At 37.9% G+C, this 24,358-nt stretch overlaps 1 protein-coding gene across 2 annotated transcripts in view; it reads left to right on the top strand.

The window, feature by feature from the left end:
* Window positions 1-24,358, top strand: part of KIFAP3 (kinesin associated protein 3) — a 67,354-nt gene that overhangs the window by 17,779 nt on the left and 25,217 nt on the right. For both annotated transcript variants that reach the window (XM_083847747.1, XM_083847748.1), the window contains 7 exons: window positions 8,712-8,812; window positions 13,212-13,320; window positions 14,530-14,642; window positions 15,575-15,740; window positions 15,953-16,078; window positions 16,459-16,557; window positions 17,953-18,038. In XM_083847747.1, the coding sequence (XP_083703873.1) occupies window positions 8,712-8,812; window positions 13,212-13,320; window positions 14,530-14,642; window positions 15,575-15,740; window positions 15,953-16,078; window positions 16,459-16,557; window positions 17,953-18,038 (800 nt within the window). The remainder of the gene's footprint in view (window positions 1-8,711; window positions 8,813-13,211; window positions 13,321-14,529; window positions 14,643-15,574; window positions 15,741-15,952; window positions 16,079-16,458; window positions 16,558-17,952; window positions 18,039-24,358) is intronic.

Here is a 24,358-nt window from a genome sequence, read left to right on the forward strand (position 1 = left end):
AATAACTTCTTGTCTGGACCAAATCCACTTTGTTTTTCAGTTAACGGGCCAAACCAAATGCAAAATTTTTAGTACGGCTCTTAAATACATGCACAGCTTGTGATTCACATTCTTCTAATGAGGCTGCTCTTTTGTGTTGTGTCTGAGTGGTTTCTTAGCGTTTGTGAAGTGAGACAAATAGTTCTCCATTCTCCATGAGAACAGCAGGCAGCTTGTACAACAGAACCAGTTGAGTGCTGCTGTTTGTGTGATGGCAGGCTGCAATCTCTTCTTGGTGGACTCCTGTTCAGAAGAAGCTCCTGGCAGTAGGTGTGGCAAGCACTACTGGGGTTTGTGTGTCCTCCTGTGTGAGGTGTTCCTCTCCAAATGATAGAAATGCTAGGGAATGGTGTGGAAGCTCTTACAGTGGGAGCTGTGCTGCTGCTCAGGAGGTAAAATGAGCAGGGAAGATTTCCTTGAAAGAGTAGCTCTGGCTGCATGCAGGGAGCAAAAATTTTACGTGCATTTGTCCCTTTGAGCTGCTGGACAGTTCTTAGGGGTACTGAATGCTTATTGTCTTGAAATGCCGCTCTGTTTTCATTCACTTCACTTCCCAGCGCAAGCCGTGTTTAAAAAATGAAAACCCAATATGCTTGGAAGTCAGACTAAAGGATCTCATCATGGTTGCTCAGAATTATAAGCTGTTTTTGAAAATTAAGATCTGATGGAACACAGAGATTGGTGAGCTGAAAAATGGGTGGGTTGCAAAACACTGCCAGTTACAGATCCATCTCAGATGGGACATGGAGTGTAGAAGGGTTATTCATGGGGTTGTGTTACACAGTGCCAAGGTGTTCCCTCTCAAAAAGATTTCAGATTGTGAACATCTCGGGTTATGTTTTCCAGTACAGATTACCATAACTGAAAGAAAATTGCCTTTGTGGATTTCTCTTTAGCCAAGAAGTGTTTGTTATACATTGCTCTGAAATACAGTGTGATCAGTCCTAAGTAGCAATAGTAGAGTTTTGCTGGTCACAGCATGTACTGGGCCTGGATATTTTTATTAATGTGAGGGTCCTGACCTGATGCTCTTCAAGTCTTGAAACACCAAGAAATTATGTCAGCATAGTGGAAGTAATAGCCACCTGATCTTAGGTAGAAATCTAAGGGTTGTGCAACAGTTTGCAAACTCCAAAGTAGGTCAGACTTTCCCTGTGTGTGAGTTCTTTATTTGAGCTGAAGGTAGCCAGAGCAGGGTGTGACTTTGTCAGTCTGAGATTTACTGAAGAGTGTTTTCACTGGATTCACTGACAAATTTTTTAAGAGTTTTATTTTCTGATTTTCTGGAAACTGCTGAAATTCCTCTGATATTTTTCTGTTCTTTATGAGTTAAGTTTAATGAGCAATCAAAGAATTACCAAATGGTTGTATGTTGGTTTCTTAACAATCAGGTCTTGATAATGGTATGCAGCCAAGGCGTGTTGTATGTTGACTGCTGTTTAAAAACCCAAGAAGTAGTTTGCTTTCTAATTAACGGAGTTCTGTGGTTTTTTTAATGTTTGATTCCTTTTATGAAAGTTTCTTTTAAGAAGGCTTAAAGTAGATGTGTTCTCTTTATGAGTTCACTTGGCCTTTTTGTAATGAACTTATTATGGAGCTTCACACATCTGTTGGAAAATGGAGCTTCTTATAGGCTACTGCAGTGTTTTTTCTGATTTTAATAGGCCTCGTTTATCCTGTAAAGAAACATACATTTTCTTACCTGATCAAGTGAGCAAACAATAGGGGTCAGATGTGGCAAAGACCCTAACAAAAAGCACATGTCCAGCCATCAGGGTGAGGTAAAGTCATATCGGGATTGCTTGAAGTTATTAATGGCAGTAAAATTTATGCTTCCTCCTGTTTTCCCAATTAAATTGAGAAACCTTTTTTTTTTCTAAGGTGGCTCTGTAGCAGCTGGTTCCAATCCTTGTTGTGTGAATATTGCCTGGGGTGTCTCCATTCCTTTATAGTGGAGGCTGGCTGTAGCACATTAAGTAACAGTTCAGCTACAGGGACCAGTCTGTTGGAAAGCAGTAATTATTTAGGGATTTATTTTAATGGTTGCTTTTTTTATCATTTGTGGTAAGTATGGCCATCATTTTTAAAACAAACAAACTAACAAAACAAACAAAAACAACAGAAAAACCCTCTTTAGCATTCAACTTCTAATTTCCTATTAGATGTCCAAATAAAAGTAGCATGTCTAACTGGCTTAAGGAGAGTGGGTGATTTAGATGGGCAACTTTAGTATTACTAAAGAAGAACTAGCTTCAGACATGGAGGAATATAAAATGAAGTAGAGATTCTTCAGTATCAGTACTGTGTTTGAAGCAGAAATAGAATCCCAACTAACTCTATTTTTATGCTAAAAGCTTTCCCTATATCCCTACTTGACACTACTGGCAGATTGTAGTGATTTATCAGGAAGGAATAACTGAAATTTATACCGTTTCTGTATTTGCTTGCAAGTTTTTAAGAACTATTGTCTAAGACTTTTGACTATTTTAGTACTGTTGAGTTAGAAACAAAGTATATTGCAATTTTATAGCTCTTACAGGTGGAACATTGCTAATCTTAATACTAAGCCTTAATACTTCAGGTGAGTGGAAGAAGAAACAAACTTCATGGGAGGTGACTGAAAAATAGAAATGCTTATGGCAGGAGCAAGGGCAGGAGTGGAGAGATGGCAGCAGTCTAAAGATGAGGAGGCTGAGTTTTTGGAAATTTGCAAATCTAATGAATGCAAAGGAGATCCCCTGAGCCTGTATTTCTACTGTGGAGCTTACAATATGTGACTGCTTAATTAAGTGAATTATTTTAGTTGTTTCTTTGCGTAATTTCAAGAGCAAGTTAATAGTTCTCACTAGAAAGTAACCTAGTCTTCTACATGAACTGTTTACATCTGAAAGCTTTAGAGGGCACAACTTGGATGCCTAAAGCATGACAGAACAGAACCAACCAACTCTAGTTTCCTGGAGAATCTCCCTAAGGTTTGGACGCTTCTACTCTTAGAATCAAAAATCATTTAGGTTGGAGAAGACCCTTAAGATCATCAAGGCCAACCATCTACCTAGCACTACCAAGTCCACCGCTAAACCATGTCTGTAAGCACCACATCCACACGTTTCTTAAATAACCCCAGGAATGGGGACTCGACCACTTCCCCGGGCAGCCTGTTCCAATGCCTAGCCAATGTTTCCATAAAGATGTTCTTTCTGATATCCAATTTAAACCTCAAGCAAGGTAAGTTTCAATAAAGGATAATCTAAATTTAGCAGCATATAGTGTACTACTCAGTGGCTGTGCTTTTTCTCCTTATCTAAGTAGCAATGCTATGGGTGAGGAGCTTACTGGGTATTTTTCAGTCTGTTTTGTGGAGAGTTCAAAGCAAAGAAATTGAGTCTAGTGCTCCAGATGTGCAGCTTCATTTTTGTCTGTAGCTGTAACATTAAATAACTCAACCAAAATTAGTCGTTTATTAGTTCATTGGCTTAGAAATTACTGTTATAGTTCCTTGTTTCCTAGAAAAAAAGTGTATCCATATTTCAGATGTGGCATGTGCTTAGCTCTTTGGGGAGGGATGGGGGAAGGGAGGACACAGAAATCTGGATTTTAAGGTAGGCTTATGGTAGGAAACCAGTTTCAAACACAAAGGTGGCACAAGAAGGGTTATTAGTTGGTAATTAATATCATAGCATTATTTACATAGCCTAGTCTTTTTGAGTATGAGCAGACTTGCAATTTCTTTCAGGTTCTCTTGATAAAACAAACTGATATATCCAATATGATTTATATTTACATATGTAAATCAAACCAATGTGTGTCTAAACCACACGTGGAGCAACTTAGCACAACTGTTGCAGAGTTGGTTGCAAGGAATTGTACCGGACAGAAAAATTGAGTTACCTTTTTATCACTTCCCCCCAAATCACTTTCCTCCCCAAGATCCCTATTAATTATGATCCATATGAATGAATGAACTCTTAACTTCAATGTAAATAAAGTTTTGACAGCAGTGTGAGACAGTGTATGGATAAGATGTTCAGTTTGTTACATTTCCATCCGCCTACATTTATTATTTGCCTACTGTTGTAACAGCTTTGACTTAAGACTATCAGAATTTGAAGCTGAAACAAAGATTCACTCTGCCATTTTAAGAGGTAATTCTTTTAGGTTCTGGTTTTGATTTAGTGTAGTTAATGTTTTGCACGTGAGTTGGACAGGGTATATTTCATATCTGAAGTGGAGACATTGATGATTCCATTAGAAATGATGGCTACTTGAATTACTGATACTCTTACATTTGAATAATTTAATCCATAATTTATATCCTCATTGTTACTTTAGCATTTGAAAGCTGAATGCTGCTGCTGAAACTCAAATTGGCATTTCAGTTTTACAGCTTCAGGGTTTCTCTTTTGTTATTGTGGAGCGAACAGAGGATCTCTTCATTTTAAGCTCACAAACTCAACTGTAATGTTAGGACCAGATCTTGTTATCAAGAAATCATTTTTTCTTTAGCTTCTGCTACTGGTACCATTCGATCTTTAACCTCAGTAAGAATGAAACATAGGATTCAGGCGCTGGTCCACAGAACTGGCACATGGCTTCTTAATAATGTTCAAAGGCTAAAAATCTGAAGCCATTTTGAACTCAGAACCCATCGTGTATTTATTTCCCTCTCTAATTTGCAGAAAACTAGTTGTGAAAACAGCCCGAGGGACCTGATATTTTTCCATCCCAGCTGCTCCAGCTGAACTACAGCTGCAAAAAAAATCTAAGTATTGTTTCTATAAACTGTTGAGTGTATTTTATAACACAATAATTCCCACAAAATCAGTAACTGCAGTTAATGACCGGTTTGTTAAGGCATTAACTGCACTCAGCTGGGAATGACCAATTTCTCTGGAATGGCTGTATAAGAACTAAGGATAATTCAGTAACACTTTCAAATAATTATTTGGTTAATTAATGGTAAATTCTTTTGGAAATCCTATCAAAGTACTTGTGACCCCCACATTTAATATCCAATGAGTTCATTATGATTCATGTTTTATTGCCATAAATACCAGAAGAATCCATAATGACTAGGCCATTATTTTCCAGGGCTGCCCTTACTGCTTTAGGCCATTTGGCTATTCCACCTTCAGTCATAAAATGCTTGATGCTCAAAACTACTAGCGTTTGTAGGCCACAACTTTCTGGCACCCCACCAAAACTTTGGTGATTTTTATGAACGCATTTGGCAAAGACCTTTTTTCTTTTCTTTCTCTTGCTTTTTCTGGTTAGGGGAATAATCGATGCCTACTGTACCAACCCATAAGGAAGTCTTTCTTGCAGTGTCTGCATTTTCATGTGTGGCCTTCAGCCATGGTTACAAATAGCAAAAAAGGTGTCACTTCTGTGCTTTGGAAAGTTGTTCTTTGGCCAGGTACTAGGCAGGGTTTGAAATTTTTGCAGCCGTGTATCTAAGTAATGACTGACCTATGGCTTTATTCATCATCATTCAGATGAGAGTAAAACAAAAAGGTGATTTTGGTACTGGCAGGTTCAAGTCATAGTCAGTAGCTGGCAGTTTATATTTTTGGGAATCAAGTCCCAATGTAACAGGATGGCATTTGGCTTATTGGTGGATTTTTTCAGACAGACTGTCACTTCCTACCTTTTTACACCATCTTTAGCCTGCAAGATGATGCTTAGTGTTCATAGCATTGTAGCTGTTGAATCTGTTCTCTTCCTAATTTTAGACAAAGTAGTTATGCACAGTTTCCAGTCAACTTTCCGATAGGCTCTATGCTTCCTAATTAAGCATGATATTAACAATTTGCTTTAAATCATTGTGACTGTTCTGAAGAACAAGCCCCTCTTGATTTTCCTGAAGCGTTTGAGTCTTTGGATCATGAGTTGCCACAGTTTTACATAAGAACTGATAGAAGTGGGAGGTTTCTGTTTTTTTTCCACTAAAGTGCTTCCACAGGGAAATTTACGACAGAAACTTCTGGAAATCAGCCTGAAATTCTGTCCTTTCTGTGAAATTAAAAGGGAAACAAAACTTAAAGAAAATGCCTATACCATTAAATCCTTAAGAGCTGGTTTAGCTGCACACTGTTTTCTTTAAAGTTTAGTTCTATAGTTTATTTTCATCTCCAAGTTAGTAGAATTAATTTTTTTTCCTGTTTATTCACTTGAAAAGGACTTTATTGCTGTGCCTGTGAGCATCCCAAACCCCCTCCCTGTTCCCTGAGTTGCCGGGAGGACAAGGGAATTTGGGATGATGGGTCAGTTAACTGCGGAGCAAGAAAATTTAAATTTGGCTCTTCTTTTTGAAACTATAGCTGTCTTTTCCTTCTGTGTGTCATGAAATCTGCCATATGGAACATGCTTTCGGAGACTGGTTTAAGCGTTGGTGACTGACTTCATTCAGACAAAATAAACTGATTTGAGTTTTAGGTATTTTTCCCACTTCAGGTTGAGTGCCTAGGTCTTTTTGATTGTTTTTGGCAATCTAGAAACAGAAGCAATGCTGTCACTGTCTGATAGCTACGATATTCTTTGGGCATCTGAAATGATACTGTAACACACTGGACCTATGAAAAAAGGGGAAAGAAAGAAGAGTGCATATTGTCTTTCCCCAAAAACAGAAGGCTTTGGCTGCTACTGTGGCTGTCTTATTTTCAAATAAGCTAGTAGTATTAACAAATACCAGGAAATAAACTATGGTTGCTACAGAATGTAAGGATTTATCTTAACTGATGCTTTATCTTAGCACAAATGAAATTTGCAAAAGTAAGGAGGGGGGAAAAAAAACATGAAGGGTAGAGGTTAAGCAAGTATAAAGTAGCATCATTCTCGTTGGCTGCCTGCCAGTTCATACCCACTGAAGATCTGGCCCAACTTCCCTCTAGTCTGTTTTCCGTGTTACTGGGGAGCCAACTTTCCTCCCTTATTCTGGTTTACCTTTTACTTCACGTAGTGTTTCCTGCACTACCCAGTGAAGTGTAATTGTAATTTGAGTCTTAAATTTGAGTCTTGATGTTTGAGTCTTAAATGGAGGCATGGAAAGAAGTGTTAAGAGCAGTGTAAACAGCTTTTCCCTAGCCCCATGAAATTTGAGGGCATAATTTACTCTTTAAATTTTTATATTTGCTTAGGAGAAGCCTTTAGCTGTACGCATAGTAAAGCGTTTTTCTTTTTCCCCATGCAATTGTTGGATTTACAATGTCACTACAAGTTGATAGGTAGGTAAGATGACCAGTCACCTGAGAAGCACAAAAGACAGTAAACACTTCATATTGTTTGCTTAAAACAGAATTCATATGCTTTAGCATATGCTTTAGTATGGTCTTTGCTTTTATTTTAATAATAGCCTGATCAGCTTTCAAAGTTGGTCGTTATCCTTTCCCTAGCTGATAAATTTGTGGAAGGTTGAGATAAAAGTTGTGGGGTTTTTTTGTTACCTCTCCCTATCCCCTCAGTAGGTGATACGCCAGAAAGATCCAAAAGGTCAGCTATGTTTTTAGGAAAAGAATACTTCAGGAAAGAATACTTCACTGTGGTATAGCAACTGCCAGAAGGGTTTCATGGTTTTTTCTGGTAATTCAATTTTGAAAAAAGACACAAAATGTGCATTCTCAGGATAAAGGCATCGTATCCTTGCTGCTTAAAGGAAATTCCAGTTCCCAATGATGTATGCAGATGAAAAATTTAACTGGGTTTGTTGCTGTTTGAGATCTTGATGCTTTGCCAAAGCATGAGAGAGAAGGTCCAACTTAAGTGTAAGTGGGAGGTAAGATATTTCTGAGCTGTATGAGACCTGTGAATTAATTCTGAGTTGGTGACCTTATTACATACTGGCCTAACTAATATAAACATTCAGTTGTATGTGTTATCCCATATATAGCCAGTATCCTCCTAATGCGGGGCTAGAGAAGAGCTCAAGACGGTGCTCAGTCCAAATTTCAGCAGAGAGTCAGGACCAGGCGTATCTATGTTTTTCTTAGCAAGCATTTATGCATTTGTCTAAGCTGTTTTTATAGTCTTCCTGTTAAATACTTCATAGCCTACTCATGTAAGTTGCTTTTTTTTCTTTAGAATCTTTGGTAAGCATTAATGTGCAAATAAAATATACTATTTTCTTTGAAATGTATGAAACACAAGGCACCCACAGTTTAGGATAATAAAACAATCAGTGTGTGATTTATGTGAAAGGCACTGGTTTCCTTCTACAACACTTTTTAGAGCAGTAGTTCTTATTTATCTCTGTGACATTGATGCGTTCTTTGGTATTTCACTTTGAGACAAGCTTATCATTTCAACAGGAATATCCACAGCTAAATCAGCATTACATTTGGTATTTAATTTCCTAGCTGGGATGTGATGAAGGCTTTCTCTGGATGGTCCATCATTAATAAGTGTTCCTTTCAGAAAATATATTTCTTGCAAAGTGGTACTAAGGAGATGTTTTGAGGTGCTGGGAAGAGGAGAAGTAGTTGGCATTGCCTTTGTTCCCTCTCTGTGCAAAGATGTTGTTCACTTGGACGTGCCAGACAAGACCTTCTCATAAATGTTGCATTTTTGTTTTAGATTTTCCCTCCCTTAATTAGGGTTTTCCTGCTTTTCATTCCTCCCCTTAAATGTTTATAGTACTTAAAATGCAAATCTTGTTAATATGGATTTTTTTTTCCTTCTAGCAAATGAAAACTACAAACAAGTAGCCATGTGCATTCTGTATCACATAAGCATGGACGATCGCTTTAAATCGATGTTTGCCTACACAGACTGTATCCCGCAGGTATGTGCTTTATGTCTGATGAGGTGTCAAGATGCATCTTTCTATGTGCGCATCTTTTCCTCACTTATAGCAGAGCTCGCACTGACACCCACAGGTGAGAATGGGAACAGGCGTGATGCTGCTGAGTCAGTAGTGAGCCACCTACTCTTCAGGCAGTCTGACTGTTCTTGCTGTGTTTTGATGGTCCCAAGAAAAAGGTCGGGTGACAGATATTCTTTGTCAGTACTGCTGAGCCTTGATCTACGTCGAATTGGTGAAAAATACAGGGGACCTGATAAATTTCTGTGGAAGATTGGGAATACTTGAAAGAGATGAAAACTTGTGCGTAGTAAATCCTTAGGGAACCTCATGGAAAGTATTTCCTTTACTGTTTTAGAAGCTATTCTTTTCTGATCCCATTGGGTATCAAAATTTCAGTGTCTCATGTGTTACAGGATATGAACTGGAAACCAGCCAAGCAGTGTTGCATTGCTGCATGACAATTCCTTTTCCAAGTGCAGGCGTGTACAACAGTTGGAGACATGAGGGCTATAGAGGGCTCTTCACAGATCCTTCAGACTACACTTTTTCATAACTTTGTCTCCAGCCATATTCTCTGACCCATGCACAGACACTGTTTCATGCTTTTAGGGAGGTATTTTATGTGTACTTTCTTGATTTTAGGTTGTAGCATGTTTTTTAACAAACGTCGAATACTCTCTAACCAATCTCTCGGTCCTGATGAGGCTTGGAGTCGAGAAAGCCTGCGTTGCGTAAATGTAGAAAGCTCTCTGGTAGCTCTTTCAGAATTGCACCACGGTATCTTCTTTCCTGCCAAACATGTTTTTAACATCAAATACATCTAGAATGGGAAGTTGCCATGGAAAAAATTCAGAATGTTTCTGGTCATTATTTCATGACAAAAATTGCGATGTTTTTCCAAATACAGGAGGGTTTTGGAGAAAAGGGAGGGGAGAACTGGTGGGAATAATTAGTGTATGTTACCAAACGTTCTTGCAAACATCCTACTGGCCACGTTTTCTGTCACAGAAGTAACTTTGCTAAGACATTTGCATGATACAAGGGACCTGCTTTGTTCTCAACAGTCACCTGCCAAACAAATTCACTGTGTTTCAGGGCTCACTTATGATGTGCTTTTAGGGAATTTTGGCTTGCATCTTAGGTCCCCAGTGTCAAACATAAGGAGGTGTGGATCTTCAGTGAAATCATACACTGAGCTTTAGTAAACATCATTGTTCTGATGGGCAGTGGCTGCTCAAAGTAGTGTTTGTAGGGCTTTATCCAGAGCCTACTGGAACAGGAAACAAATCCACTGCCTTAATTGGACTTTGGATAAAACTGCAAAATTTGAAAAATACCTATGGCTATTGATTCTTTAGTGGCTGATGTAAGTTTATACAGATGATATCTGCAGGCTGTTCAAAAAAGACAAGCTGGATAAACAGATTTTATTCATGAACATTGAAAATTAGGACAATTATTAAGGAAGACAGAGGAAACAGAAAATATGGGGAAGTAGATATTGCATCAAGAGAAGAAAACGACCTTTTAAAAGGACTCCCTGCCATCTGATTCTACCCTGGAAAACTGAATTCTCTCTTCAATAATAGTGCGTGCCCTTCAGTGGCTTTGTCTCCTTTTGAGGAAAGGTGTACATCTAAACTGGCAAATGCTCGATAACGAATTTTTAGCTGTTGTAGAAAATCCATCCCCTGTTGTCATTTTGAACATGTGAGGTGCTTGAGGAGGGCTTTCGCATGCTGTCCCAGGTAAACATCCTTCTTGTGGATTGTAGGAGTTAGTGGGTGCTATTCTAGTAACAGTTAAAAGTGAGTATTAACAGTTCATTCTTGTTTAGACCTCAGCAATGCGTGTTTTGTTTAAATAGGTGCAAATGCCATCCAGATGCTTATAAAAGCATTTATTGGTAATAACCTGGCCAATCAAAGGGCATGGTTAGGCAGTGATGTCATGGTGATATTTAATATTTTACCGCAGAGCAGTGTGCAAGGTTCTCTGCAGCTACCCACATGTTTTCCACCACAGTTGTCCTGTTTGGCCCCTCTTTGATCTATAAGCTTCTTTTCAGCTTAATGCTGGTAAACGTCCTCTCTTGACAGCACCCTTTGCTCCTGTCCGCCATTATCTGCTGAAGTTCAGAAACCAGAGCATCACTTCAAACAGCAGAGTTAGGGAGTAGCCGGTCAGAAGAGATTCCTGAGGCATGCAGTTCTGGCATAATCATTCAAAGATGTTTGAGCTGGGCTCGGGGAGGGGGTTGGACAGAGGTGTATGTGAGCAGAGAACTGTGGGGGTTGGCCTCTGGTCACTGGTAAATAAGTGAAGGCAGGTGCCAGAGAGTCTAGACACAGTGATTTCAGTCCTGGTCTGTGGTATCTGATACTCAATATGGGACTTGTCTGATTGAACACTACTGCCTCTTCATTGCACATGCTGCAGTCTTTTTACTGCCTTCCTGTTAAATCAGTAAAAGATGACAATGGACATAGTAAAAGCAGAACAAATTTAATTTTAATATTTCCTATTTGGCAGCAATTACTCTTCCTTTTGAAGTGGCACAAGAAGCAATCAAATTAAATGAAGACATAATGGGAAACATGGAGCTCGTACGAAACTATTATTTTAAAATTTGAACAGCTTTAATTGAAACTGGATATATTTTTCCTTTTTATAGAGAAGTAGCTCAGTAATTAACAGTGTAATCCCTTGTTAAACATCTAACTTCCACAGATTTTGTATTGTGTAAGTAATGAGAATGTTTCCCTTCAAATTGTTTGAAGGGCTTTAAAAATCTATTTTTAAAGGTTTTGTAACAGAAGAGTTGCAGGGGGTGATTTCTGAATGCTCATGTTCTACGTGTTAAGTAGCAACTTTCTTCTCTGGTTAATTCGGTCTTATGTGATTGTCAGGCTTACGGATTTAATAAACTAGAGGTTTTATAAGTTCTTTAAACAGCACAAGGAAATCTGATTCTACCTTCTTAAGAAAGAGAGGAAGAAATCAGTGATGGTGTTTAAATCAGTACGTGGAAGTCTCGGGGAAAAAAAGATTAACTGTTGTAACCGAAATATGTATGGCTTTACTTGGGGTCTGTTTGGAATGTGACAGCTTGCTATCTGGTGATACGTAAACATACTGAATTGCTGCATAAAAATACTTGGGAGTGAAATTCCTGCGATCCTATTGTTCCTGTTTTTATTTTTTTCTCTAAATAGGTTGTTTACCCACTTTCTCTAGTGTTTAATGCGTTACAAACTGTCTTGCCACCAGGGGGCAAGCACGCAAATACTTAATGATTAGTTGCGTTTTTCTTCCTGCGCCCCTATTTGAGAAAAGCTGAGCTAAATATATTTTATTTTGTCTCACTTATCTTTAGGTTCAGTTGTTTCTACTTCTAGTAATCTCAGTCTTGTCATCACACTGCTATGCATTGTAAACTTGACGTGTCTTATGAACTGAGCAGGTTTTTAGGAGCAAGCAGGGTGATATCCTACAGCCCCTCAGTAGGGAAGCAGTGCAACTTGCCTGCTCTGCGGTTGGAAACAAAGAAAGGAGACGGATGTAGAGTCATGTTCATATATTCAATATGCCATTTCAAAAAATGCTCATATTGAACAAAACAATTCTAGATAGCCTGAGATGTAACGGACAATACAGGCTCCAGGTGTATAAAATGATGACAATCTATAGGTTATTTGGCTGAGGAATCATCTGGGAATTCGCAGTCAGAACAGTACTATAGGCAATTGTCTATTTATGTTAACCTAGGTCGTTTCTTCCTGTTACCAAAAAAACCCACAGGATTACTGGTGAGAAGTCTTCGATATATGGCAATGTTCTGCTATAGGAATTAAAGGTGCAGAGGTACAGCGTGTTGTTTCAGATGCAACACGTTTTACCTATAAACAGAGTAATTTGAAAGCAAAATAGAAGTAGAATTATTCTGCGATTAAGTATCTGTTTAGAGTCATAATTTTATTGAACAATCAGGTATTATTCTCAATTTATGTGGAACTAACTTCTCTGTATTAAATCTACCTAACCTTTGAAAACAAATTTATCCATTCACAAGTTTAAATAACACTGAAAATTAAAAAAAAAGGACAAACAAAAAACCCTCAGTGGAAGCAATAAAATGTAACTAATCCAAGTTATTTTAAGGTGATGAGTGACTGCCATTTTTGGCACTCTGTATGTGCATTGTTATCCCCAAATAATGGAACCATACGTCTTGTGCCCTTGACTTTTATAACTTCACTGTGCCTGTAGAAATGCTGAATATTTAAAAATAAATAAATACTGTACTTGACATCATAATACTGTTCTTCTAAAGCTTTGGATAGATTAATGGCTTAAATGTGCTTGTGTTTCTTGGCAGTTAATGAAGATGCTCTTTGAGTGTCCTGATGAGCGAGTTGACCTGGAACTTATTTCTTTCTGTATTAATCTTGCTGCTAACAAAAGAAATGTGCAACTTATCTGTGAAGGTAAACATACTCAGATTTTACTGGTTTTTGTGCGTATATATGTGTATAAAACAAATATATAGCTGTTTATAAATTCATATATATTTTCTAAAAAATGAAACTGTTTCGGGTAAGATTGCGAACAAATGACTACCTCCTCCCCAAAATTGGTCTTGGTGGCAGGAGTGAAACCAAGTAGCCACATATGCCTATGTCTCATGCATGCATGAAGTTCTCTAAAATATACTGATGACATTACTCTAGGAGAATATGGATGTATGAAGAGATCAAGGTTTCGTTCATCCTGATGCCTAAAATCCACCTCCAGCTAATCAGTGTTTAATCTGCCACTACCATCTTTCCATTATTTTTTTAATTGAGCTTCTCTGACGTTCTGGTATTTTGTTATGTGGCATAGATAGATGTCTGCATTTTGTTCAGTAGCTCTCTATCTTGCTCATTAGGTTTCATTATTTTCATTCTAGCAGCTTTAAGTGGCATATTATTATTTAGTAGCTCTAATTTTAGTTTGTGCTCAAAATTTTCACTGTGGACTTACTGTGAATAATTTATTAGACTTTAAAAGGGAAAATTGAACCAATGGATTTTGAGGTTAGTAATCCAACTTCAGAGTTCTCTGCGTAGCTCTGTAGAAGGGGAAATCCAATTTTTTTATTAAAGGAAAAAAAATCAAGTTGTAGCAGTTACTAGATGGGCAAGGTGATCTTCTGGAAACATAATTTTAACAATGCAACTTGCCCTGTGCAATCACGTACTGCAGATCTGCGTGTCTATATGTGCATTCCCACACACCGTTCTACGTGACTGGTAAATAATCTTGCAAAACCATAATAACACATTTTATTCTAGGGTGGAAAGAGAGGTCTCTGAGCTAGTACCAACGGTTGTGCTGCATCTCCACTGACAGTAGAATAATAGTTCAGATCTAGAACCTTGGTTTGAATAAGTGACTAGAAATACCTGAAGCATTTATTTATTTATCTGACTTTTTAGCAGTGTCCCATCAGTACACACAGTTGTTTTAGAGAGGCTGTAGAACTTACACAGAGCAGTTTTTCCTTTTCTTAAACTTGGAAGAAGTAGTAGTTCTTGTCTAGTTTCTTCACTTTTTCTTTTTTAAACATTTGGGGTTTTGCTCTTCTTCTGCTTCAATAGCCACTACATTTCTCATTTTTATTTGGAGGACTTCCTAAGTGTTTTTCTTTTCAGGAAATGGTTTGAAAATGCTAATGAAACGGGCTTTGAAATTTAAGGACCCACTGTTAATGAAGATGATCAGGAATATTTCACAACATGATGGGCCAACTAAAAACCTGTTTATTGTAAGTATTATCTGTTCCATAATGTGATCTCTGATTCTTCCTATTGGAAAAGTCTGGCTTTGGAGAGCTGCTGTATTATGGCTTTGCAGATGCCCAATTTGATTTTTCTTGGCTGTTATGGGCTGATTAGTATTTGTTTTGTTTTAGGAGGGTATCTCAGTTGATAGATCAGGATTTGTTTTTTTTTTTACTACAGGGAAAACGCATCCTAAGCTCTATCCAATAAAACCCTGTTCCAAAAGGAACAAAAAGCAAAACAACTGCTGGGGTGCATGTCGTAACATTTAATGGTTGTTCTAAATATCTGGTTTTAGAGTTAGAAGGCAAAATAAGTTTTTTTTTTCACTAGGCTAAGTGGTTTATATGATTGGATATTCGAACAATTTTGAGTTCTTATTATTCAGTTAATCATGTAAAGCTGCCTTTTCAAAAAAAAAAAGGGGGGGCATCATTGTTATTGTGGAAATTAAGTGTTAAAATAAGAATTCAATATCAAATTGTCTTAAAGCTGTATGGAATTAAGTGAAATGTATGACTCTTCTCTGTTTGAAAACCTTGTAGTCATTTCTTTAAAATCTTTGGGGAAGATGGCATTGTTGTCACTAACAAAGTATGGTGTTCACATTCTTCATTCCTTTATTTTCTAATAGTTTTCTCAAACTTTGTTAGTGTGTGCAGTAGTAGCTTCTTTTGGAACACCTGAACAAATGATTCACATCTCCTGAAAGTGAAAGGACTGAGAGGAAGAACGCTGACATGCTTGGATTGTGATTTTCAACTGAAAGTGAATCTTTTATTAGCCCTTGCTTCAAGAGAAGAGTCTCCTTTAGCTTTCTTTGGCGAACTAGTTTTGATTTGACCAAGTGGTGGGTCCTTCAGAACCCCAGGTTGTTTGCCTCTAATATGTTATCTGTCTGCTGTGTTTTCGTTAGGATTATGTTGGTGATTTAGCAGCTCAAATATCAAATGATGAAGAGGAAGAATTTGTGATTGAATGCCTGGGAACACTTGCAAATTTGACCTTACCAGATCTGGACTGGGAGCTTGTGCTGAAAGAGTACAAACTCGTTCCATACCTCAAGGATAAACTAAAACCAGGTCTGTACAAAGGTTGATTAGTCTTTCGAAGTAGAGTCTCTCAAAGAGTACTTACAGAGTGCTCTTTCAGAGCAGAGCGTATTTACCTCTAACTTGTGGTTGTTTGGGGAAGTATAATGCTGAAAAACAGAATTGTATATACAAACAAAAATACAACTGCCAGAAGACTAAGGGTTTCTAAGAGGTAATGCTTTCTGCCTTTTGTCTTCCAGGTTCTGCAGAGGATGACCTTGTTTTGGAAGTAGTGATAATGATTGGAACGGTTTCTATGGATGATTCTTGTGCTGCTCTACTGGCCAAGTCTGGAATCATTCCTGCGCTCATTGAGCTTCTAAATGGTATTTTGTCTTGTCCTTCACAGATGTTTAGTTGCCAGAGCTGTGCTGTAACCAAATGCTCCATTCATTTTCTCTTGCAAGACAGGGCTAAGTGTTTTGTATATAAAAAGAGGAGCAATTGCTCCATTATTGTTAAAGAGATGTTTACCTAGAGGTTTTGGATTTGTTTTTTTAGTACCTCCACAGCTCTTGCTGCAATCTGTAACCTTTCTATTTGACTGGAACAGGGAAAGAGGCATGCAGTTTGTACTGTCAGGTGATGAAGTCTCATGTACCGCTGAACTGTCTAGCTGACGTGTAAGAGCTGGGCTTTATCTATGCATCAAGAGCTTCTAGTTGTGAGATCTTAAATTATGGTTTGTTTTTTTTTTCCCTTGCAGCTCAGCAGGAAGATGATGAGTTTGTCTGCCAGATCATCTATGTCTTTTATCAGATGGTCTTCCACCAAGCCACCAGAGATGTCATTATCAAGGAAACACGTATCTTTTTAATGGCCAAACATCTAGAATCACAGCAGCTAACTTACTGATGTTTGGCCCATAAAGCTCTTGTCTCAGAGGTCTTGGTAAATGGTTTATTTCAGCTGAAGGAAAAATCCACATAGCCTAGGCACGTGGAAGGACTGCAGGATGAATAGTACAGATTAAAATTTGGTTTGCTTTGAAACAGGGCAGAGGTGTCATTGAACTTTGTTTCTTATCCAACCTGAATTATTCTGTGGCTTGTTTTGCTAATCACAGTCCATAGAAAAACTAACTTAGAACATAGATAAACTTTCTCTGCACTCGTATATGTTGCATAGTCTGAAGTACATTAAAGTATTTCAGTAGCATTCTTTCTTATATCACTCTGGATACCATAAATAATGCCTGCTCTGCATTTTTCATCCACTGTACCATTCTTCAAATTTTATGTTTAGCATAAGTTTCCTAGCTTCTCCCTGCTATCTAGACTTTGATTTCTGTTCCTGGCTTTCCTCGTTCTCCTTTTTTCACCTGACTATTGTGACTAAATCTGTTCTTTGGTTTCCTCATGTCATGGATCTGTTAAACTTTTGATATGGTACTTGTAACTCCTATTCAGTCATTACTACTTATTCTTTCAATCACTTTTAATGTTGAGTTTATTCAGGTGAACTGAAAGCTGTGGAAGGAGGCACTGTCTGTCTTTGTGGTTCTTATATGAATGTTAAGTTTTATTGAAACGTGAAGAGTAGGTTGATTGGGACCCTTGTGGGGACAAGCAGATTCATGGTTACTTTGCAAACAATGTAAGGACTACCTATTAATGTCTTTTCTTCTGTTGGGCTCTGTGGAATATCTGAAAAGCTCGTTGGGGTGTTCTTTGTCTCCTGTTTGGAGTCCCGAGTGCCTGGTTTTTAAAGAAGAAAATGGTGTTCATATCTGTAATGGTAAAGCACCAGCATTCAAGTAATGCTTTTCTCATTCAGATTAAACAAATCTAGTAATAGTTTTATCACTTGCACCTGACTTCGTTTTTTTTAAGACAAGTACACTGGAATATTTTTTTAGAGAGGGGAACACCCGAAAGATTACAAAAGTAACATTCTCAAAAGATTAAACTATTCCACAGAAGTGGACTAACGTATGTTAGTCAAAAAGGCACAGGTGTATGGGTTTTCCCTAGCAGGTCAGAATATATTTCCTTTGTAAGAGGTAAGTAATTTTTCTTCACAACTTTTGAAGAATATTTGGGTATCTTAAAATGTGATTAAAAAAAAAAGTGGTGGGAAGGCTGCTGAACTTCAAATGTGATAGAAAATTCCTTGCTACAGTTCATAATGAAATTTGCAGTTGGACGAAGGCAGGGCTGTGCAAAAGACGTAGCCTTTATCCTTAACAGTTTCTTTCCAGAAGCTCCAGCATATCTTATAGACCTGATGCATGATAAAAATGCTGAGATACGCAAAGTTTGTGACAACACTCTGGATATTATAGCGGTAGGTCTGATTTTTCTCATCTACCCTTCAAGAACCTCTTTACACGACATAATTCTGAAATAATAACTGGATACCAATGACTTGTACTTGCAAATTAAAAATATTTTTCATGTGCAGCTTCCTAATCACATAGGTAAAAGATGAATTTTCACAGATCAGTAGCAATTATCCTTCTAGGCTGTTACCAAACTTCCAAAAACAGAATATATACTTTGATAATTCATACTTAACTATGTGAAAAAATAATTATGAAAAATCATACTTAAGTGTATGAAGTACTTACAGTTAACTATTCACTACAAACACTTCTAACAAATGCTTTTTTACTTAAAGAAAATTAAAATTAATCGCAGTGCAGAAGTATGCCAACCTTTCATTGTCTTAGTTTTCCAGACAAATGGCTCTTGTTACCCAGCAGCTTTTATTCAGTTTTTCTACAGTACTTGGTGCCAGTATTTTTTTATTTTTTTTTTTCAAAAAGAAAATGTGGGAGGTGATCCTAATGCTGACTTTTCTGTTGGGAGAACAGGCAGTATAATATTGGAGTTTTTAATACTGTCTTCAACTATTGGATAGATTTCCTTTTAGCTACGTGACTTAGTTTGTCTAACTATCCACTGATCAGAATAAACCTTCAGGACAGTTGTTTTGTATTGAACTTAACCTTGGGAAAAAAAATACTGAATTTTGAAGCGCTATTGCTTTATGAGCTTTTATACCATATATAGTCTACTTCTAGGGATCTTTGGCTCTAGAAGCTTTAATATTTCCTGTGGTGTTTTTCACTAAAGGAAAAACATTGTAATACAGATTCCATGTAAAAGTTGTTTCACTGCTAAAATTCCTTCTAGCCTGTTTAATTGGATTGACTTATTGACAGAAATAATCCATCTTTTAGAAATGTTTTAGGACTATATGGACTGTACATCTTTTGTAGCCATCATGAAATTAAATCTTATAAACGAAGAGTTTAAGTATGAGTCAATAATAATAAAATATTTGACTACTGTAATGCTTTTCCTATCAGCCACCTAGTTTCTTCTTCAATGGGATCATGCATACTGCAGCTTGTTCTCTGAAAGGTTTTATATAAAGACCTAAATTCTGGTCTGCACAGTACTATAATGTCTTTTATATTTTTCTGTTCATTAGTAATGCCTCCTAATTTAATGTTCTTCTAAAGTAAAAAAGCAAAATGACACTTTCTGTGCTGGAGTTCTTGTTATCCATCTCTGCTTTGCTTCACAGAGGTATGGAATGACAATCATGCCCCACTAGTGAGTGGCAGAGCTGCCACTGACATTCATTAAGGGCAAGATTTCGCCTAAGATGAATTTGTATTTAATACTTATTTCTGTTGGGTTTTGTGTTCAGCTTATCAAGATCACTCACTTCCAGAGACATCTCCAGTTGAAACAAAGTCTTTATCCACTGGGTGAGGCTGGACACTGGCAAGTGTTTCCAACACTTCTTATTTTCCCTTGGAGCCAGTGCAGTTCGTAGGTGTCTGAGGGGCTGTTAAATTCATAAAGGGAAGCTTTGCAATCCGGGACTTAATTTTTCAGTAGATTCTAGTTAGTAGTGTTATCCTATTACGCTAGGAGTTAGTAGAGCGTATTAGGTTAGTAGTTATGTTACTAGATCCTGTTATATGAGTAGTGTTATTCAGCTATGTTTATTTTATAGAATCCAGAAGAATAAGTACATTGCTTCATATTCAACATTAACTTCTGAGTAAAATCTGCTTGGCTTCTTCTTTGTCCTTCCTTCCTGAGAAGGGGTAACCTTTCTGCTGCGCATTTAAAAAAAAAAAAAAAAAAAAAAAAGTGCTATGACAGTAGATGGAGAGAAAATCTATGAACTTGTGAGAAGCGCTGGACAGGGCTTCCAGGGCCTTGAGAAAAGAATAAGGTGAGGAAATGATCTGGTACTGCTGATATTGGGAGTAGGAGAGATGCTATCAGGCGCATACTAGGAGTATTTCATACATTGGTAAACTATTTTGGAGCACTGCCACACAATTATGTTCTTTGGCATGTTAGAGGTACTTTTCTGTGAAGGTCTTTGCAGCTTTATCATCTAGCTGTTGGATTAGAAGTTGCATAAAGCATAACTAACACCATGCCTGTGCAGGGAACAGAAAGTACAACACACCCTCTTCTCTGGAAGATAGAAAGCAGTCAAGTTGTGGTTCTCTCTTGGTATGTTACAGGCTGGTTTTACACCATCTTCCAGCACAAAAAAAAAATCACAGGCAATGAAGGCGACGTATCCCAGATGGTGATTGGAGAATATATGAAACAGTAAGTTATCAAAACCTGAGGGTTTTGATAGGTGTTCTACCATTTAGCTCAGGCGATAGGGTAAAGTAGCCTGTAAACACAGATGCTCAGTTGTATGGCAGTTTTACGTTGCCAGTGTTTTCTGATGTGTCTGAACAGACATCTCTAGCATTGTTGAAATTTCTTATCAGTGCTAAATCCACAACAATAAAAACTGAAGTTTGCAGTCTTGTTGTTCTGTACATGCTGACAGAGTTAGCTCCTCTGATGATGGAAATCAGAAAGAAAATGATGGAGAAGAGAGATTTTAAAGTAATTTCTTCTCGGGGAAGACAAATGCTTCTTTCACTCATCAATAAGCTCTATATAGTGTGATTGAAATAACACTGAAGAAAATCAGATGCCTTATAAGCCTTAGGGGAGATACGCTTTCTGTAGTAAAGTAATTGTCACAGAAATTATGGAAATGTTACACTGGTGATGATTTGTTTAATATAGCTTGGCTGGACTCTGCCATTGATGAACTGAAACAGATGTGTTGCTTTAGCATAGTGTGTTCTGGGGAGTCTTGGCTTCGCATTGGTCATGCAAGATACTGCTTTTGTCTGTGTTGATAATTTAGGAGAGCTTCAGTTTTGTTTCATGTGCTGAGTCTTAACACCAAGCAGCTAGTTTAGTGTATTTGTACACCTAAAGCTGGACAGGTCCCATGGCTCAGCTGAAAGCCTGGAATCAACACTTGGTTTAGGATTCTCAGGCAAATGAAGTTCCGTTTTCCTTTGGTTCAGTAGCCTGGCCATCTGCTCTTGATGCTTGTGAAAGAAACGTCAGCTTAGGAAGGTTTTATTCTGTTCACTTCAGACAGTATTATCAAGAGCTGAGGGAATTATTAGTGTCTCATCGTTCTCATCCTCTGTTCCTAGCTCTCCCTCATTGCTGTTAAATGTTTTTTCTCTCGTTTTTTTTTCCAAAGGATAACCAGATCTATTAGACTTTGGTCTAATGACGCTTTTCACTCCCCAATTTTTCCCCATTTTCCTATTGTTGTCTTTTTTTTTTTTTACAGCTTTTAATCCAGGTCCACTGCACCATCTTGTTTCCCATATGATCTATAGTGGACCATCGTGCTTTTTTCAGAAACAAAAATGATAGCTACAGCACTGTCCACGTGATTTAGGAAGGACCTCATGCTTAAGGTGTATTTTCTAGCCCTTATTGTTTTCGCCAAGTATTTGTAATGAAAGCCAAATAACCTTTTTCATACGGAAGGCTGTGTTGATGAATGGCTTGCATCTTTCTGTATTAGCCAAGTGCCCAACACAAATCCTCCATGCTGGGAATGCTGGAAGTTCACGTAAGAATTAGGAATGTGCTGTGAACCCTCAGTGCTCTGAGGGATTTGGGGCCAGGTGTGCAAGATGTTGACCAGCTCTCAAAATCAAGGAAGAGCAGACCACAGGGATTTGGTGTGGGCTTTATGTCAGTGTGCTCTGAAAATAGATAACCTTTGACTCCACTTGGTGTCCTCCATCCATGAAGAGTGCTATACTCACTCCAGGAAAAGAGGTTCTACCTTTGTTGAGACTCCCTACGTCTGTGGTGTCTTGTTCCCCTGTTACCTTCTAACAACCCTGAATGCAGAAAACAGCTAGGGTGTGGGGCTGTAGGCTGAACTGTTGACGTGTGTTTTCACTGATCAGCTCCTGTGTTGTGAAATATGAAATCAGTCCACTTTGGTGCTGGTACCTTTTTGTGGCAAAGGGTGTGCATCCAGCAGGAAAGGCTCTGCCTGGACTAGAAGAACAGCCACACTACAAGGGGCATTGGATAGGGCAGGTGGGCGCTGATTCTGTCTTCACATGAACCTATTCTGGACGGGTTACCATTTAGCATTGGTGCTTGCTCTTTGGAGTAGAAAAACTAGGAAGGTCAGCCAAACCAGTGGTCTCTGTTACTTCCATAACAACTGGCCAATGAGAGACCTTAAATTTTTCTAAGGAAAAAAATATCTCTTCAACTATTGACAATATAGGGGCCCTGTGGAAAGTGTGCTTTTTGCGTAGGCACCTTAATTTAGGGGACATGAATATTTGTTCTTTTTTCTACCTTGCTATTAATGTCATGTCATAGGTTTCTACTAGTTTCCCATCAGAATATATTTAGTGATGAGCCCGTTTGCAGAGAAGTGACTGAGTTTTGTGGGTGTAAGTGGCGGAAGGATTTTTTTTTTGACCTGTGAATGAATTGTCCTCTGGTGCTACTTACCCCAAGGTAGGTGTCATAGACACCTGCAGAAGGTGATCCATAACATCTGTTTCTATCCGTGGTTTATAGAGGCACATAGTTCAAATTACACGCCTAACTTTTGGCTAGCTAGACAAGATAAATCTTTCTTTAAGTAAAAAATGTTTAATTTAACCTTTCATGTAAACTGTGTATTTTAGGGATGGTTAAATAATGAAGAATATAACATATCACTTTACCAGCTATGGCCTTAAACATAATGAGCATTCAACTTACTGTATAGCAGTTTTAGTTTAGTATGAGGAATCGCATCAAATGAACCCTATTACAGACCCAATTAAAGGGCAACCACATTAAAGTGAAAAGGAAAAATCTGTTTTTCATCAGCTGTGAGAGAACACAAAGCAGATCTGTGTAGCTCTATGTTATCCTATAGTGTGTTAATCAGATACAAGGTGTGACGGAAGCCAGTGACAAAGGGGACCCCTGATAGGGAACAGACACGCTCTGATAATAGGCCAGTTAACGCTTCATAATGTTTCAATGGTTCAGTAGTAAACAAAGTTGGAAGTAGAACTTCAAAAAGGATGGCACATTCCTCGCAGAGTCGAACCATACATCTTCTATGACACTTTAGGATTTATGGAAACCGAATGTTAAAAACAGTGATGTCAGGGAGCTCCAAAGAGAATAAAATCAATGTTCAGGATTCCTCCTTTTATGTTACTGGCCATGCTGTATTTGAGGAGGGGGGTGGTTGTGGAGTGGAGAATAGGCACATTCCATCCACTGCTTTTCCCGTGGACTAACATTTAAAAATGCTGGAGGGCACAAACCTGTGTTTGTGTCTCTGTGATATTTAGTTTCCTGGTTTCATTTTTGCAGGAATTCCTTAGTTTAAAGAAGGTGAATTTCATATTTAAAAAAAAAAAAAAAAGCTTTTTATAGCTGTATATATGGTTATCGGAAAACTCACTGTTTTAGGGAATCATTTTGCCCTACATTTCTTTAATTTGGTTTCTTTAATTTGGTTTCTTTGTGCCTTTTGGCTGTAGTCCTGCATTTACAGCTTTTCTTCCATTCTGATGTTATTCCATTAATCACTTGCCCAGTGGTGTTTCTGCACATTTCTATGGAAAATCTACAGACATACCCTTGATCTCGCAGTACTTAAATGAACTTTTCTGTGCTGAGGTTATGTAAATTGTTCTAGATTACTGCAAATCATCCTTCTCTAGGATTGCTGCCAGAATGAAACTCTTGACATAACTGATCGTTGATCTGATTCTGGTGTGGTCACATCTTTGTTTTTATTGCTCATTCATAGTGAAATGCAAGTTAAAAACTTAATAAAATAGACAAACAGTTTGATAACTTGTGATTTATAGGTAGTGTGAAACTATATTCAGTCTCGTAACTAGTAATTTGCCAGTCAGTTGCTTTTTCTGTCTTCCGAGAACTTAGATAAATAATTGAGGTGAAATACCTGAGCGTTTGGAGCCTCTTAATATCAAATGGGAAACATCAAATACGTAGAAGTTCTCTGCTCTCTTGTTGCTGTCTAAAGAAGAACAAGCAAGGAAAAAATAGTTAGGGTCTGAGAAATGCTAACTAATTTTTGAAGGATTGAAGAATAATAAGTTCATGTCTGTTTGTGGCAAATGTCCAGCCAGTTCAGACAGTGATGTTGAGCAAGTGGGATTCATTTGAGATTGTAACTTCGGGAAGGTTGACATGTTTTCAAAGTGCACTTATGATAAATATGAATGAGGGATTTAGCTACTGGCTTTTTCT

The sequence above is a fragment of the Anser anser genome (assembly GCF_964211835.1).
Source record: "Anser anser genome assembly, chromosome: 8".
In the NCBI taxonomy this organism is placed as follows: domain Eukaryota; kingdom Metazoa; phylum Chordata; class Aves; order Anseriformes; family Anatidae; genus Anser; species Anser anser.